Here is a 19,803-nt window from a genome sequence, read left to right as displayed (position 1 = left end):
ACTCTACGTACGAAAACCCGAATCTGTTATTCAAACGTTAAATCCGTACTGCTGTATGCTTGCGAAAGGTGGTGCGTCTCAGCGGAGACAACGCATAAACTGCAGGTTTTAACCGGTGCCTACGATATGTCATTCGTGTCTGATGGCCTGACAACTGGATATACAATGAAGAACCCCATCGTCGATGTCATCAGCGGCCGATAGCAAGAAAAATTCGTGAACGTAGGTGGAAATGAAAATCGGTCATACCTTGAGGAAAGGAGCGAACGAGATCTGCAGGGAAGCACTCGACTGGAATCCGCAAAGACAGCGTAGAAGAGGCAGACCCAGAGGCTCATGGCGACGTAGCTTAGCCAACGACTCCCAGGCTGTAGACGAGAATCTGTCCTGGCGACAGAAAACCATCAATAGTGTAATTCTCTGATTTCATGCCTTTGTTCTGCCGGACCGGCGGACACGGACACATTAGTAAGTAAGTAAGCGGAAGGAGAAAAGAGATTTATTTATTTTTTTATGTATTTATTTACATTTTACAGGTTTACACCGGTTTTTCAGCAACTCCTATTCCTACCGCCTCGTGGTACCAGCCGGGATACGAGCAACTTTGGTGGAGATCGGGTCACCAACCCCGGTGGAAGCCAAAGTCGTATGCTGACAGGAATGGAGGGCTCTTTCGAGTTTCGTTGGACATCCGGCGAAACAGGGGGATGGTGTAGCAGCCTTTGCAAGCCGTCACCACGAAAAATACTAAAGCACGGAACGAAGAACCAATAAATTCTTACTGGAACAATCGGAATAGACCCACGCGACGAAAAAGGACTATGGATTGGAAACTCGGGACGTGGAACTGCCGATCCCTCAATTTCCAAGGGAGCACTCGAGTGCTCTCCGACGTATTGAAGAGCCGCAAGTTCGACGTCGTAGCACTGCAGGAGGTGTGCTGGAAGAGCTCAACGGTACGTACGTTCAGAGATGGACATACCATCTATCAGAGCTGCGGCAATACACACGAGCGGGGTACAGCTTTTATAGTGATGGTCGAGATGCGGAAACGGGTGATTGGGTGGTGGCCAATGAATCCTCGAATGTGCAGGTTGAGAATCAATGGTCGATTCTTCAATATAAGCATCATCAACGTGCACAGCTCTCACCTCAGAAGTACCGATGACGACAAGGATGAGTTCTAGGCGCAGTTGGAGAGTGAATACGACCGCTGCCCAAAACATGATATCAAAATCGTCATCGGGGATTTCAATGCTCAGGTCGGCCAGGAGGAGGAATACAAACCGGTGATTGGAAGGTTCAGTGCACACCAACGGACCAATGAAATGGGCCTAAGACTTATCGACTTTGCCGCCTCCAAGAATATGGCCGTACGTAGTACCTTTTTCCAGCACAGAATCCATCATAAGTACACCTGGAGGTCACCAAATCAGACAGATCGACCACGTTCTGATCGACAGTCGGCACTTCTCAGACATTATCGACGTCAGATCCTATCGAAGCGCTAACGTTGACTCGGATCACTACCTAGTGATGGTTAAAATGCGCCCAAGACTCTCCGTTGTGAACAACATTCGGTACCGACGCCAGCCTCGGTTAGATCTCGCGCGGCTGAAGCAGCCAGATGTCGCGCAAACTACGCGCATTCACTCGAAGCTGCACTGCCGGAAGTGGACGAGCTGGGCGAAGCCCCTCTCGAGGACTGTTGGAACACTATCAAAATAGCCATCAGCAGTGTAGCGGAGAGCTCCATCGGGCATGTGGCCCGGAATCAGCGGAGCGATTGGTTTGACGATGAATGTAGGAGGGTGATGGATGAAGAGAACGCTGCGCGGGCGGCCAAAATGCGCAGTGCCACACGACAGAACGTGGAAAGATACAAACAGAAAAAGATGCAGCGGAACCAAATCTTTCGGGAGAAAAAGCGCTACCTGGAAGAGCAGGAATATGCAGAGTTGGAGCGGCTGCATCGTTCTCAGGAAACGCAAAAGTTCTACCAGAAACTGAACGGATCCCGCATAGGCTTTGTGCCGCGAGCCGAAATGTGTCGGGATAAGACTGGCAGTATTCTGACGGACGATCGTAGGGTGACCGATAGGTGGAAGCAGCACTTCGACGAACACCTGAATGGCGCCCAGGCGGAGAACCATGGCGGCGGGGAAAGCGATTTCGACGGTGCAACAAACGGGGAAGAGGTGTCAGCCCCAACGATAGGCGAAGTTAAGGAGGCCATCATGCAGCTAAAGAACAACAAGTCAGCTGGAAAAGATGGCATTGGAGCGGAGCTTATTAAAATGGGACCAGAAAAGCTGGCCGTTTGTCTACACCGACTAATTGTTAGAATTTGTGATACGGAACTGTTACCGGAGGAGTGGAAAGATGGGGTTATCTGCCCGATCTATAAAAAGGGCGACAAGTTGGACTGTGAGAACTATCGAGCGATCACCGTTCTCAATGCCGCCTATAAAGTGCTGTCCCGAATCATTTTTCACCGTCTATCATCAATTGCGAATAGATTTGTGGGAACTTAACAAGCCGGCTTCGTCGAAGGTCGGTCTACAACGGATCAAATATTTCCACTGCGGCAAATCCTCCAAAAGGGCCGTGAATACAGAGTTCCCATGCATCATTTATTCGTTGACTTCAAAGCCGCATATGATACCATCGACCGGAAAGAGCTATGGAAAATCCTGGACGACAACAGCTTCCCCAGGAAGCTCATCAAACTGATTAAATCTACGATGGATGGTACACAGTGCTGTGTTTGGATTTCGGGTGGATTGTCAAGTTCATTCGAATCACACAGAGGGCTTCGTCAAGGTGATGGTCTTTCATGCCTGCTGTTCAACATAGCGCTACAAGGTGTTATGAACCGAGCGGATATCAACACGCGAGGCACGATATTCAACAAATCTAGTCAATTCGTCTGCTTTGCCGATGACATGGATATTATCGGCAGAACATCTGTTGCAGTGGCTGAACAGTACACCAGACTAAAGCGCGAAGCAGCAAAGATTGGGTTAAAGGTAAATACGTCTTTAGACTTGGGTTTTATCGGCTCATCAGTCAGAATCAGTCAATCAGTCATCATCTGACTGATGAGCCGATAAAACCCAAGTCTAAAGAATTATTGAATACAGTCGATAACCACGTCAAATATGGTAAATACGTCTAAAACAAAGTACATGCTGGCCAGCGGAACCGAGGCCGAACGACACCGCTTGGGCAGTAGTATATTGATCGACGGCGATGAGTTTGAGGTAGTCGATGAATTTGTCTACCTTGGCTCACTGGTAACGGCGGACAATGGTACCAGCCGTGAGATTCGGAGGCGTATTATCAGCGGAAGTCGTGTTTACTATGGGCTTCACAAGCAACTGCGGTCGAGCAGACTAAGTCCCCGTACAAAGTGCACCCTGTACAAGACGCTTATTAGACCGGTTGTTCTCTACGGGCATGAAACATGGACAATGCTCGAGGAGGACCTGCGAGTGCTCGGAGTTTTCGAACGACGAGTACTAAGAACGATCTTCGGCGGCGTACAGGAGAACGGAGTATGGAGGCGGAGGATGAACCATGAACTCGCACAGCTCTATGGCGAATACAGTATCCAGAAGGTGGCTAAAGCTGGACGGATAATGCGGGCAGGGCATGTTGCAAGAATGCCGGACAACTACCCTGCAAAGATGGTGTTCGCCTTAAATCCGGTAGGAACAAGACGACCAGGAGCGCAGCGAGCAAGATGGTTAGACCAGGTGGAGCGAGATCTGGCGGAGAGTACTCGGTGTCCGAGGAATTGGAGAGCGGTAGCTCTCAACCGAGTTACATGGAGAAACTTTGTTCAACAGGCTTTGTCTTAGGACGGCAAGCCACCTAAGTGAGTATTTACATTTTAATGGGGCTTTCCACCGGTGGTTGGTTCACCCCAAGAAAAAAGATCTTGAAGAGCCAGAAAAACTATTTCGGGCTAAAGAGACGTGCAAGTTGTACGGGAAGGTGAACAAATCTCATTAAAGATACACATTGAAGTCTGATATGTATTGGGACGAGAAGGAAAACTCGGTCACAAACGAGCGCGAGGTGATCGATCTTCAGCTAGAGTAACCAACTTCTAGCCTTCGCAGACGACCTCGACATCATTACTAGACACCTTGGGACGGCAATCTACGCCAGACTTAAAACAGAGTCTAAGAGAATTGGGTTAAAAATAATTGTGTCGAAAACCAAATATATGGTAGGAAGAGGCTCCAGAAAAAGCAGTGTTTGCCTCCCACAGACAGTGACTATTGACGGCGATGAACTGGTAGTGTTTGACGAGTTCGTATAATAGGGAGCTCTGGTCACCGCCGACAATAATACGAGTAAGGAGATCCAACTACGCATTCAAGCTGGAAGTCAAACCTACTTTTCCCTCCGCAAGAAGCTTCGATGAAGCAGCATACGCCGCCGCACAAAGTTGACGATGTACAAAGCGCTAATCAGACTGGTAGTCCTTTACGGACTTGAAAAGGTAACTTTGCTTACGGAAGACATACGTGCACTTGCTGTGTTTGAACGAAAGCTCTGTGGACTATTTTTGGCGGGGTACAAAAAAATAGTGGAGAGTGGCGCAGGCGTATGAATCACGAGTTGCAGGAACTACTTGAAGAGATTTCTATCGTACATCTGGAGAAAGTTGGGAGACTACGGTGGGTCGGCCACGTCGTAAGGATGGCTGACGACTGTGCAGTAAAATCCGTTCTCTTCAAGAAACCCACCGGCACTGGAATAGATGGGCCCAACGTTCCAGATGGCTCGATCAACCTGGTCTTGCGTATGTTGAGATGCGCAACGAATTGATGACGAGTAGCCCAAGACCGAGTACAGTGGAGAGGAATTCTTGATACGTCAAGAGTCGCTCCAGCTCTCGGCTGGTAGAAGTAAGGTATACTTCCTAATGTTTCTTCAACGTGCATCGTAGATACTAGCGGTGGCCATTCGTCTGACCGAAGCAAAGTATAGTCTGTGGTAGAATGAATTCTTTCTTTAACACTAACTGGGCGAAAGAGCTTCTCGCGCCTACCTGCGCCTTTGTATCCCCGATTACTGCGACCCCAATTATTGTGACCGGGGCACCGAGTTCTCTGAGTGTTGACTCAAGCCAATACCTTTGCCAGCCCCCAGTGTTTGTTACCAGATTATTGGCAATTGGTACCTCAGATTTGGGATGGCGTACTACAGCGATTGATCCGCAGCGAATGGTTGTCTCGCCAGGTATATCCAAAACGATAGCCCCGTCGTGAGACTAGATACATCAGGAGTCTCAGGCATAATACGCTGAAAAAAATTGGTTATCTGGCACATGGATACCAGGCGTATGGACGTAAGGATGCGAGGTCAGTTAAATACAAGACCTGATGTCTGTGAGGTCGAATGAGCATAATCCCGACTGTTGGTATGGCTTCTTTAGTTTGAAAGAAAACAACAACGGTTTGCAGACAACAAAGTACGAAGCACTGCGGTTCTTGTCGTATGATATCCAATAAAATTGTTAAAATCCGTCCATATTGACCCAAAACTTATGTGCCTGCTCATACATACGACATGTCTCGTCCATACTGACCCAAAGATTACATACGAAAGTCATCCTACGCGAAGTGTCCAAACCCCATGTAATCGACTTTCTCGGATTTGAACAAAATATAGTTAGATTGTTCGTTTTAGGTCAAAATGTAAAATACGAAATTTGATGACGATCGGACCCTATCGTACCCCCTTTTTAGTGATTAGTAACAATGTAAACTACAGTACGAGATGAACAAAATATGATTAGTCTTTGTTGCACTTTCAGCTTGGGACAATTCCGTAGCATGCAATCACCAATCCGAATTTAGAATCAGATTTCATGTAACATCACTTGTGCATAATTACCACGGATATGCAGCTGGAACCCCATTTAACATATTGTATCCTGCGTTCCATATCGGTGGATGCTTATCCGTTTTGATTGACAATTGCTCAGATTCGCAGAATCCCTTTTTGTTCTTTTTTTTTGGTCCGTTCGTGAGAGTTTTCCACGTCCGCCATTGCATTGGACTGTGTCACCGCGCGTTAGAGGCAACCACGTTCGCATGGTTGAATTATTCAGTCGATGAAATTGGATTTTTCACCGATTTACCAAACCCTCATTTCTACAACATCACCACGTCGCGGCGTCGTCGGTCGCTACCAGTCGCTCGCTCGTTGCTGCTTTAGGTGGTGCTGGTGGTGGTGTATCATCATTCAAACCGAACAGGAGTTTTTCACCGTTCTCTGCCAGAACGCTGGGGACTGTTCATTTTCTGCCACTGCACCGCTGCTGCCACAATTGTACACCGATTCTTTATTGTTACCCCCCTCGCTCAACAGCCAGCCCCGAACCCCTCGAAGCTGCTTTCAGCAATCAACAACTACTGTCATCGCACTTTCGCACAGTTTTAAAAATGAATGTTCACAAGTCGGGTTGGTTCGTAACTGATACCGATTCCGCACCTACTGTGTGGCCCCGGAGGGCGCGATGCAATTTTGATGGTGTTGTAATTCATCACCATGTTTCAGGATTCTTTCTATGCTAGAATGTGGATATTTTTGGATTTTCCACACAGTTTTTATTTCTGTTCCGTTCAATAGATCCGTACCGAGTGTGGAATGAGCGATCATTTGAATTTCATGAAATGTTTTGTTCAACTGCACGGAATATAATGCTCCATTCAAGGGTCGCGTTGAGAACATTTACATTGTGTATTTATTTATCGGTAATCGGATGCAGGCTTGCACAATGAAGCATGGGACGGTGTTTCGGTAAATGTAAATTAATGCGCAAAATCTTTTCAAACAATAGCATTGTTCGATGGCAGCGAAAAACCAAAAACATTGGTCATGAATTTTGAAGATACGTACCGTTCGGGGACCAATAATGTTTTATTTGCAGCTCCAAAATGATTGAATGTTTAATTCCTGGCAACGAATACGTAACGCTAACAGCAACTAACAGTTATTTTCAATTCAATTCAGAGGCAACGTCGAGCCAATGAAGAGGAAACTGTTTTTGTTTCCTTCCTGTTCAGCCCGATAAATTCAAGAATTGAAGGCAATTCGTTGCAGTGATAGTCGGATAAACGCCCGCAGCAAAAAGCGGTGATGGACGTAGAAGGTGTAATTAAAAACATGCAATAAAGTTTCGTTTTGCAGCGTGCACTGCTCTGCGTCTTGCACCAGGTTCGAGTCAGGTAGAAAATCAGAACGTGAACGCTTGAAACTACACAGTTTTATCTGATGGCGCTTTCCTTAGTGCAAGGTGCGAAACGTAGGAGGTCTAGCACAGAGTTTGAGGAAACTTTTTCCGGTCTCTGATATGTGAGGCTAGGTGTGAAATATAAGAAACTTAATGTACAGCTCCGTACTCATAGGAAAAGTTGCCCATTGGAACGGAGGAGTTCTTACCAGTTGCCGTTGCTACCCATCCTTGTCGCTTGTTTGGGCGATTGTGTCCAGAGAATCAGTACGCGCTTCATTGCTGATGTAGTAAATTGATTTCACGTTCGTTCGTTCGTTTGCTGCACGGTTTTCGTCTGCGTCCGCGTCCCCCACAGCCATCGAAGTCCGAATGGGAGGACCAGCCGACAACGGATTCTGAAACTGTCTGAGTTAATTTTGCCACTGATGGCAAACGAACGGGCAATGGTGATGTTTACTGCAGCATAAGACCATTCCAAGTGTACAAATGGGTTCAATTCATTTTACAAACTAGTTACAAAGTTTTTCACTGCGCATTGCACACTACGCTGCTGCCACGGCACTGAAGAAGAAGAGCCATAAATTAACAAGTGTTTTGTTGGCAACTTTTGCTGTTGTTCATTTGGGCTGATTCGGCTGGAGCGGGCGGGTGGCTGGAAAATCAGTGCATTGGTTTTTAACCTGTCAGTGGTTGCAGATCACGGTGGAAATTGATACTTTATTGAAGAAGGAACTGATTTGATCCAATAACTCGTATGGTCATCTGGCTATCTGGCTATCAGTTACACATGAACTATTCAATAATCGAAGCAAATTGACATATTTTACGAAAACGTATCAGACCAATAAGACATTTCCTTTTGGTTACATGCTACGATTATGCAAAATTTGGAATTTTGGAAGTTATTTTTTTTTACTTTTACTGTTTGGCTCCAGCAGTAAGTGTTAGCCAACATCATTATTTCCAAAATGTTTATCAAGCTACATATGGTAAACAATCTGCTTTGACAAATTAGTGCTTTTGCTTGTGGGAAACTCAGTTGGCCTCGAGATATGATGCTGCCCTAATAAGCCAGTCGTCGTAGGTTCGAATCTCGGTTGGGAGAGGCTGTTGGAATCAATAGGATCATAGCAACTGGCCCTGCAATTGTCCTGTATTCTAACAGCTGACTGCGAAGTCAGTCGTATAAAAACAGAAGGTCAAGTTTCGATAACGGAATGTAGCACATGGGCTTTGCTTTTTTATTTTTGCTTGTGAGAAAATGTGTGATTTTGTGGCAAACGACCATCATATGCAGAAAGTGTTGATTTTTTCTTTCATTCTTCGAAGCGGTTGTAACCAAGCACAGGAACTTAGCGGGCCTTGTAGCCTTGTAGGTTGTGGGTTCGAAACTTAGTAGAATCTGGCCATTCAATGTGAAGTGACTTTAGCATGGGTTTCTTCTCAGGCCCCTCCAAAACCTACCTTCCTACTGAATTCTGCATTTTACCTATAATGAAGCCACTTGTCAGGGCAAGTTTTTGCGAGGACGTAAAATGAAGAAGAAAAGAAAAAGCAATGCAAAATTTGTATCCATACAACGTGGTATACCTCACAGCCTGTTGGCTGTCACGAGTTGTTGGCCTCGTGAGTAAGCTATGCAGAATGACGCTGCGAGGCAGCGCGTTCGCGAGTGTGTAGGTAGCAGAATGTATGCATACAGTATCGGTGGTTGTTTGTCATAGGCTTGCGCCAGTGGCGTCAGCCTTGCGTTCCATGCTTCTCGTACTCACTCGCGTGCGAGTGGGAATCGTTTGATTCTTGCTCGATTTGCAACACTGTTTGTTTGAGGTGCGAAGGAAGCCTCTTGTCCAAGGGTAAATTATAACTTGTTACACTACCTGGTTATAGTAAGGTAGTATAAGTAAGGAGACAAATACATACATACATACACACCCTCACTTTGTGCTGAATTCTGCTTTACCGACCATGAAGCCCTAGCCGAAGCTGGTTTTAATAATAATACTTGCTCGAGGTGCGAATGAAGCCTTTTGTCCAAGGGTAAATTATAATTAGTCTCTGCAATTTCTGGCTCTAGAGAGCGAGATTGGTTGAAAAGTAATAAAAAAGCATAAAAAGAAAAAAAGGTGGTGAAAGCACTAACACTTAACGGGAAACTAGTAGTCATTAACTTTTCGTCGGAAAGCCCAATTTCGGAAGCAGTTTTTCGGCCCAAAAGCGGGATTCTGTTTATAAAAATGTAAAAACCGCATTTTTCGTGCCAATCTGAACACAGCGAATACATTTTCATGAACAGAATTTTGGTTTCAAACAAAAAAACTGCTTTTGGAATCAGCAGAATCGATGACGACTAACTTCACCTTAAGCACGGATAGTAAGCAATTTGATCATTCTACAGCGATACTACAAAAAGAAAGCGGCAGTTTAGGTGCATCCTACAACTTTGCGGAGATACCGCTTTAAATGAAACAACGGGCCGTGGTAGGTTTCTTCTCAGAAAGTGATTTCGATGCTGATGGCAGCGAGAAGAAAGACTAAAACCCTGCGAAGATACTAAATTGGAGACATTACTCGTATGAATCCGTGCCAAAAGCAAGAATAGCTGGCTTCAGCATTAGGAACTACTCGCCAAGTCATTTGCATTTGATCATTTGATCATTTGATTGGATGCGTTGTAAATGATACTAAAGGTAAAAACCTGAGTTCGGAGTAGGTCAGCGTTATTTATTAGATGGTGCTAGGTAACGGTATCTAACTCAATTGATGCGATTGAGCCGCTCACTGCCCGAAAACGGTCATACGAGCAGAAGCAATAAAAAGAGATATTACAGTATGACTACGCTCGGCCTCACATTGCCAAACCAGCTAATTGTAAATGGGAAGCCCGATCATATTTCCCAAATATGTTCTCAAAAATATTTCCCTCCTGATTTTTCTCGCGCAAAAACCAAACTGTACTGTACGTACGTCACCCTCGTTTAGCATCAGTTAAATCAAAACACCATATAAATCATAAGTCATAATAGAATGGCTAAGCCCTTCCACTCGCCGTGGTATGAACTAAGACCAACGACCAGCACCGGCAAAAGCGTGCACTATGCATCGTCACAATTCGAGTATAAATAGGAAGACTTTTGGCTAAATAAATGGATTCCAATGCTGACTTTAAGTTAGGGAAGACATTACTGCGACCCCAAAGCCAGCCGGACTTCTGGCCTGCGCAAATTGATGAGCTCCTTTGTTAGCGAACCCCAAGGCCTAGCGGATCTCTGGGCTGTCGTAAGAACAGACTTGGCCAAGGCCAGCACACGGAAATAGTAAACAGTGACGTGTGCGTTTATAGTGAATAACCGCTAGGAAATGGATCCTAGTGGACTATAAAACGAATATCAACAGCTTTGTAGTTGCGATATGACACACTGAAACTTGACGTGTGTATGGACGAAGGAAGGAATCTAATCACAAACGAGCGTAAGGTGGTCGTCGGGTAGAAGCAGTTCTTCGATCAATACCTCAATAGCGAAGTTGCCAAAGGAGGCGGAACGGAAGTTAATCTAGGAGTGCCAATGGAAGATAGTAATATACCTGCACCTGATCTCCAAGAAGTCAAACGAGAAATCGAGTTGCTGAAGATCACCAAAGCCGCTGGTCTGGTATGGAATAGCAAGGCAAGCTACATGGGGGCTCGCGCAACTATGGACCACATTTTTACCATCCGATAGATCTTGGAAAAATGTCGCGAGTACAACGTGCCCACGGATCACATCTTTATTGATTTCAAAGCAGCATACGATACAGTCGATTGAGGCCAGTACATCGAGCAGGTATTGCACGAACGCAGTTTTCCGGGTAAGCTGGTGCAACTGGTCAGACCTGCCTTGGATCGAATAACGTATTTCGTATGCATGTCGTGGACACTCTCGAGTTCCTTCCGGGCCTCTTTCCACCCCTTAGGCCCATCCCAGAGAAATTTTTTAGCTACGCCAATGAGGTTGCGGATAACGGACTACCTATATAGATATGAAGTTTAGATAACATTCCCAGAACAAGCATCAGAAACAAGTCAACATTATTGGCCCAGCTTAATACTTTACGAGCGTCCTAGTGGAGACTGGGGACGGATTTGACGGATTATGTCTCCTAATCCCAGGAAGAATATTCCTTTTCCGTAATTCCGTAATTATCTAGATGTCCGTGCACCCAGTGATTAACTAGTAATACTGCACCCAGCGACAGCCGACAACCGAATTATACAAATTTTATACAGATTTTCATCTTTCCACAATCACATCTGGAATCACTGCTCTGTGCCCACATCGCATTGCATAGGAGCAACTTTTTAAATCAAAAAGTCGTTCAGTTCGAACGAATCAATTCAGACAGATTTTATTCCCTTGCGTGGGGGTAGAAAAATTCCATCCTGCTGCAAGCTGCAGGCTGGAAAAGTTGCTAGGTACAATAAACTCACCTGCCAGTCGGCCGTAGCGCTGAAACATTCGCTCGACATCCGTTTTCGAGCACTGAAAAGTGTTGAGGTTGCCGACAAACACTCGCGAATTGACAGCCTGTGGATCTTGCGAATTTGTCTGATTGGATAGTTTTGACATCTTCATCCTGGTGGCGGCGTAATCTGAAAGCAAAAATGAGATTTCAAGGAAGGAGAGAATGGCATTAATTTTTCCAAACCACAAGAATTCAAGAGGAAGAGGATTAAAGTCTTAGGAAATATTCAAATGGAAACTTTTCCATTTATTGATTCCAGCGACTGCTGGTGCAAATGGGGGGAAAGGATGTAGAAAAAAGTAAGGTAGGTAAACATCTGTTTCAGTACTATGATATCGTCTCTTTAGTTTCGTTTAGTTGAAACTTTCCCAGACTGCAACAGTTCCAACAAAACTGGTTTCATATTCACATTTATAGCAACAGTTACAGTTGTACATGGCCACAAGTCGTGGTATACCAACAGAAGGATAAGTTCCAGTGAAACACGTGGGCATGAATGCATACCCTAAAGTAAGTAGCCGGACTCCGAACCAGTATTCAAGGAATTAAAGTAAGAAATAATTTATATTTATAGATCCTTGGCGTCGTTTCCTAAAGGAACCGCCACCAAAGCCAGTCTCAGTCAAACCAACTGACTCACCGATGGAAGTGCTGGAATGCAGCTTTGAGATGGAAGAGAAAGTAGCTTTTAATAGTTTTAATATTTCAATTTTCTGAACTGTATCCTATCGTACGGGGACCAACGGGAGACGCTCTGTGGCTTGCAGTTGGCTGCTGTCTGGTGAGAATTTTCATACTAATGCACATTCATTCCAATTCAGCCAAGTTGTCTTACTGGAACACTTTCCCCAGCAGCTTCCGAGCTGGTTCTGTATCTACATGTACGTGCATGAGTCTATTTATCTGTAGCTACAAGTCAGCTGGCCAGCAGAGAAAGTTTAACCGTTAAAGCTGGTGTAAATTTTAATACGGTTGAATTAGCTGTACTTCGAATCGGCTAACTGTTACTTTATAAAACTTAATTGTTCCGGAAACTTAATTGTTGCCAAAACACGTACTAATACTAATTTAGATTGTTGTTTAGGAGCACGTTGATAGTATTTTCTAAACAATAGGTTTAGAAAGAGAGCAAATCTTTGTTTATGCTTCATTTACTTTATGACACCAAACTATTCTTCCGCCCTCTCGCAGTGAGATCCGGGATGATCCGTGCTGCTAAAAGCAGTCGTCTCCATTCTACGGTTTGCGAAAGGCTGTTATTAAAGAATAAAATAAGCCATTAAACGGTGAATGCCGTTGGTTTGTATTGCTATCTTACATCTCTGAGCCAATTTAACAAAAATCGTTGAACGAATTTTTGAGTTACGCCTTTTTGAAGTTTCAAAGGCAGTTTGCTCATATAAAGTAAATAAAAATCCTCAATAACACTTCTACAATGAACGTAAATCGCAGCCGGTATAGATGTTTTATGCAGCATAACCCGAGCAGGAGCGAAGAGCAAACTGATATCAAAATGTGTTATAGAAATCGAATAACTCATAACAAAATTTGGTTTTGTTTTGGCTGACATAATTGGTAAAATAACAAAAAAATAATATCAAACTTTTACTTCTTTAAGGCCAAAAGAATAACTACTTGTGTTATTTGAATAACAAAGCAAGAACATGACTGTATTCAGAGTTTAGAATAGCATATTTTAGTATTGTTAAGATAACAAATGTAGTAGCATATGAGATATTAAAAAATCATTTATAAAATATTTATAATCTAAAATCTCTTTAATCAATAAAAAAATTAAATTTTATGAAATATATCAAATTTCATTTTAAGGTCAAAATAAGATATGATCTAAAAATAAAAAATAAGAAAACTTATCCAATTTAATTCTACTATGTGTATTTTATTCAATGACAGATACGTATTTCGCCTACGACTTGCAGGCTTCCTCAGTGTCTGTTTTCGAACTCGAAGTTTCGAGTGTTTTCGAGTTCGAAAACAGACACTGAGGAAGCCTGCAAGTCGTAGGCGAAATACGTATCTGTCATTGAATAAAATACACATAATAGAATTAAATTGGATAAGTTTTCTTATTTTTACCTTTGTTATACTATAACAAAGGTTTAAAAATTGGTCGAAAAACACGAAATTGATCCGAGGCCCGGAGGGCCAAGTCACATATACCAATCGATAGGGTTCGACGATTTGAGCAATGTCTGTGTGTGTGTGTGTGTGTGTGTGTGTGTGTGTGTGTGTGTGTGTGTGTGTGTGTGTGTGTGTGTGTGTGTGTGTGTGTGTGTGTGTGTGTGTGTGTGTGTGTGTGTGTGTGTGTGTGTGTGTGTGTGTGTGTGTGTGTGTGTGTGTGTGTGTGTGTGTGTGTGTGTGTGTGTATGTATGTAATGATTTTTTCTATCGCCTGTTTCTCAGAGATGGTTGAACCGAATCGTTCGATATTACTTTTGTTTGAAAGGTATTATTGTCTAGTAGATCACTATTGAGTTGTTTCGTGATACGACGTTTCGTTTAAAAGTTATAAGCAAAAATGTGAAAAATACGTGACACGGGTTTCTCCAGAACTACATGACCGATTTCAATGATCTTAGTATCAAATGAAAGCCCTTATTAAAGCTAAATTGTTCAGGAATTTTTAATTGAAAACAAACAAGCAGTTTAAAAATTATGCTAAAAAAACCTGTTTTGACAAGGTAATAATTATCGCCTGTTTCTTAGAGATGGTCAAACCGATTTATGCGCTATTAGTCTCATTTGAAAGATAATATATCCTAATAGATCACTATTGAATGATTTTTTGATTGGACTTTTAATTTGAAAGTTATGAGCAACCGTATACACCATACCAAAATTAACAATAATTTATAATGATTTTAACCAAGATAATCAACCTAATTTCAATTATTTTAATATTAAACGAGAGGTTTTGACACTACGAATATATATGCAAAATTTCATAAGAATTGGTTTTACTGGTCAAAAGATATTAACCCTCGAACACTCGCGCCAACTTTTGTAACGCAGTTACTCGCGCGCACAATAACCGCAAACCAAAGAAAACGTGTGCACTAGAGTTTTAACTGGAAAAACTTGGTTTTAGGTTTATCGAACCTTTGGAAGAGTTTCTTGAAATTGAAAGCTCTACCGTTTGGTGGAATTCAAATTTTGATTAATCCCCCTAAAAGTGAAATAAATAAAAAAAATTTCTTCAGTGTCAATATTATACATTGATGTGTTCTGCAAAGTTATAGAGCATATTATTACCAGATATTTTGCTGAAGACAGTAACCTTCTATCTCTGCAGCGAAGATAGAAAAATCTTATTTATTGTATATGAATTTGTAAAATCAGCTTTTCTATTTTTGCTCTTTTTGTATGTATGCTTTTTGTTGTATGACTTTTTCATGTACTACAAAATTGTACAAATAGTAAAAATACACAACTTTGCTGAAAATAGTATACCTGTATGTTTGCTTGTTTAGGAACTGCAGAACTTTGATTATAAAGAATACCCTAATTTTGACTCCGAATTACTCGACTACCAGCAGACGGATACATTTTAAACATTTTACATTTGCTGATAGTTTTGCTGCATACATTTTCCCAACAGTTTAAATTATTAATACATTGAATAATTATGACATTTTGCGCACAATAAGTTTGTTGAAGAATATTCGTTAGTTAAACAACGTTTTGTAACTTTATAACAATATGGCGTTGAAAAACCTACACGTGTTGTACAAAATATAACAGCGTGAGTAACCGAAGGTTAATAAAAATTGATGAAAATTATTCAAGAAAACTCTATTGATGTGATTCAAATAGAATGGCATTACAGGAAACTATGCATAGCTCAAAAACCTATAAACTAGACCTTTACTACGCAATGTATATGTTAAAGAATAAGATTTCCTCTTACAACTTACTTTTATTTGCACTTACTCAGGTTAATAACAACTTACTTATCCTTACTCAGCAATTTCATGAAAAAAGATCTATCAAAATTTAAAAGTGTTCCTATTTTGTTCAAATTTTGTAAACTTATTCAATTTTAAAAAATTCTATGTAAACCAACGCACTACGCAACGATAACCAATAGATGAAATATGTTCCGGAGACGATTTCGATTTCTATCTCAAATAGCAAGTAAGACCGTATAACAAAGGTTCCTTTCACCACTAGGTGGATTAAATCGGGTTTTATTTTTAGGTTTCGTATTCTACTAAGACGCTCCAAAAACTTCAGTAAGATATGATAACAAAATCAGTTATCAAACTCATTTTACAAGCACTGTTTATAATATCTACTCAATAACAAAATGTGTTATCAAGGTATCTCCATATCTATTCAATAACAAAATATAGCATTATAACACAGTTTGATATTGTTTTTATATTATTTTGCTCTTCGCCCTCGGGAAGCCCATTGGCGATCATTTTGGGAGTTTTGCGCTTATCTGCCACTTATCTGGGTGATCCCGGGAGTCCCCGGAACTTGTCCAGATATAACGAACGTGGTGCTAAGTAGTCGAGCTGACTTTCAGTCATTTAGTCATCAGTGTCGCACGATAGGTTTTTGCTTGTGTTCGGTACTGGCCATTTCCCCCAGTGCCAGTGTTTTACGAAATGCTATTTTTCCTTCATTTGATATTTTCCTAAATAAAAGTTTTCGACGAGATTTAGTTAAGTAGGGGCTTGACCTTCGTGTTTCGACCTTTTATGATTCGGTCAAATAAGGGTTTGGCCCTTCATAGTACGGCCAAATACAATTTTGGCTTTCGGTGACAGTAGTTGAAATTCAGACATTTCGATTATTTGTTATTCGACCATTCAATACCAACTCGGAGTCGATGCGAGGGGTAGGGAAAACTAATAAAGTCGGTAGATCTAGGAAAGCGAATAACGCGAGACCTAGATGTCTGTGGGGGCCGCCTCCGCTGTGGCCGTCACTTTCGATGGTGGCTCGCCGGTAGCCTTTGCGGCTTGCGCCCATCTCGTTTGAATCGTCTATGAAAAGTTGTAAAACATTTTTCACGGAATTATACCAAAAGCCGTTATGCTATATGTTTTTCTGCCAAATGGTCCCACGGATATTTTATGGCAAACGACATAATACCAAGCAGCATCATGCTAATTGACTTTGTGTTGAATGGGTGGTTTCGGTTCTTATTATATTGTGACTCACTATTGTGTTATATTGTGATGATTGACTCAAGTGCGTATTCGCAGGAAAGCGATTTTTTTTAAATTATGCCTATCGTCCATTATGTCTATCATCCATTATGCCTATCGTCCATTATATCTATCGTCCGTTATGTCTAACATCCATTATGCCTAATATCCGTACGCCTATCGTACGTATGCCCGAGCAAAGTTTGATCACAAAGTGATATCTACAAGATAACTTGTTTTGTTAACGGATAACTCAATGTGTTATATTGATGTTATTTAATGAATATTTCTACATAACATGATATGGTACACGGATATCAAGATAGGTTATCCGTAATAATCGCTCTAAACAAGTTAAAATACTATCAAATCATTTTGCGATTTCAATAAAAAGTAATATATTAACCCTCTGATGTCCACCGTCGCACAGTGGGACGGTTTCAAAAATAGTGAGACATAAGTAATAGCATCGAAACCTTAAGATATAGTATAATAGTTGCTTCAGAAAAGATTCTTCAAAGATACAAAAAATATTTCCTCTGTTTTAAATCAGAAATGATTGCTACCTACAGAAAAGTTGTAGCTAAACTATTTTAGAGAAACTTTGTTGAGTACTGAAGATTTCTATCTCCTACATGATAGAAGTTATAGAGCCAAACTCTTAGAGACACCCTTAAAAACAGTTTTTTCGATCTATCTCTATAATAACGCTTCGTAGGCTTTTCAAATGTTTTAAGAAATTATTAATCACATTAAATTGCATATTTTTGTCGAAGACAGTAGAGCTCTATCTTTTTCCCTGTAAAAGCTATCATTGGTTTTTAAATTTTTACATGTAATCTTTAAGGGGGTGTAACTCGGGGGAGAGCAGCTATGAGCAGCTAATCTCACTAATTTTTTGTGAATCAATTTATGCTGTATCCCACCATGTACAACTTGGGGCGGAACACCGTGGAACATCTGAGGAAAGTTACCATGAAGGCATCCGTTTTTAAAGCTGAAAACTATGAAAACCATAGTTTTGTACCGGCGAATTGATTAGCTGCTTCATAACCTTGACGCCAGCCTGACCCGGAATCCAGCAGAGTTCTGTCAGTCTGCTTTGTAGTAAAGCTTCGATTCTTTGAATCCAGTTTACTAATAATGAGCTTCGTATTAGAATGGAAATTGAAACTGACGCGTAACTAAACTCGAAAAAAACCACCCTTCACGATTATACAATACTCGTCGACATACTCAAAGCTTTCATCTATTTATAGCAGACTTCAATCTATGGTTGACACTTTGACAGCAAAGCCATTTACTGCAACGCAGGGGGAAGAGGGAGAGAATAAAAAGACAGAAAACTGTTCAACAATTTTCTCGCACACTTCCAAATGGGCAGCACTGCGAGTGTAAAAGGTGCACAGGTAGGGGAAGACTGTCCAGAACGCACCGTGGGGGTAGAATGGCCCATGCTATTAATTGCTTAAAAACGCGGAAACTATTTGGTAAAATTATGAATGCGCATTTTATTTTGGTGTAAAACACGCTAATTCATAATTATGTAGCATGTAAAAGCATCAAACATAGCCACATCCAATAAAAACAAGCGATTATCCGCGATCCCATTCCACATGTAAGAAATCACGGTTTTCTCTTAAGCTTTTACCACTAGTCGGTATGCAAATTTCATAATAAATACAGTCTATCTAATTGATATACTGTCATACTCGATGATTCATCACAAAAACGGCATTAACTAGGCATGTTTTTCACATATATTGCAAAAAACTTCAAAATACAAAACAGGGGCAGAATGCATCACAGCGGGATCGAACAGTTATAAAATATTTTTAATTTGCGGTACATCTTTTGTTTCGGATTATTTATTAAAAATGTAGCAATATAATGTATTGTATAGGACTTAGAATTTGCCTAATTGTACATTGTTTAACTTACAATATTTCATCACACATCAGTTGGAGAAAATTAGATGATTAAATTTTATTGCCAATTATGTTGAGATATGAACCCATTATGTCCCAGCAAACAAGCGTTTGCAACAAACGCAATAACGAACGCTTTCGCCATTTCGGCAGCCTAGTTTTAGGAGTTTATTTAACACGTGATTGAATGATAAATTTTTTGGTTGCGTTTAACGCCTAGCTGGGCAAACTATGTGCGTTTTGTCCACGGGCTTTGGCGTTCTGCCTCACATAATGATTTTGACTCTTGCCAAAAATCGTCAAAAATAACAAAAAATATTGGTTTTCGTTAGGAAATTTCACCAGGAGTAAGTGTAAAAAAGATCCCAAAGTCTTCTAGAAGTTGAAAAACGTGGAACAAACACGCCGTTGCTCTGGAAAATGATGTTTTGCTTAAGCGGTGCATTCTGCACCACCTTACCCTAAGGTAGTTGCATAGGGTGCTCTAAGGCGTGAGTTCAATCCTGGCCGGAAGAACAAGTATAAACGCACGGGGAGGTTTTTTCGAGGCCCCCCCATTGAAACTCCCGACAATTATTTTTAGTTTTTCGCAGTTAGCTGACACAAAATGTCGATATAGTAGACTATGGTAAAGAATATTTTTTTGTTATTTAGATAACACCTTGATAACAACACATGTTCTCAATAGTGAAGAAATTCTATAACAAAATTTGGGCTTCATTTGCTATCACCGCTAACTGAGTATAGTATAAACTTCATATCATGCCGAACGATTTTTGTTATCATTTTTGTTATGTTGTCACTTAATTCATACAAGTTTTTACCAAATCCTGTTATCAAAACTTGATCACAGGATAACAAATTTTGCTATTTTTATGTTATGGAACTTTGCTCGGGACGTGCCTATAACGTCCGTATGCCTATCGTCCGTATG

At 41.5% G+C, this 19,803-nt stretch overlaps 1 protein-coding gene across 1 annotated transcript in view; it reads right to left on the bottom strand.

Annotated features, from left to right (window-relative positions):
• Positions 1-19,803, bottom strand: part of LOC128735087 (uncharacterized) — a 203,967-nt gene that overhangs the window by 99,200 nt on the left and 84,964 nt on the right. Inside the window, exon 2 of the mRNA XM_053829572.1 lies at positions 11,727-11,888. Within this exon, the coding sequence (XP_053685547.1) occupies positions 11,727-11,871 (145 nt within the window). The 5' untranslated portion in view covers positions 11,872-11,888. The remainder of the gene's footprint in view (positions 1-11,726; positions 11,889-19,803) is intronic.

The sequence above is a fragment of the Sabethes cyaneus genome, chromosome 2, assembly GCF_943734655.1.
Source record: "Sabethes cyaneus chromosome 2, idSabCyanKW18_F2, whole genome shotgun sequence".
Classification (NCBI taxonomy): domain Eukaryota; kingdom Metazoa; phylum Arthropoda; class Insecta; order Diptera; family Culicidae; genus Sabethes; species Sabethes cyaneus.
Note: the sequence above shows the minus strand (reverse complement) of the source record. Positions and strands in the feature narration are given on the sequence as shown.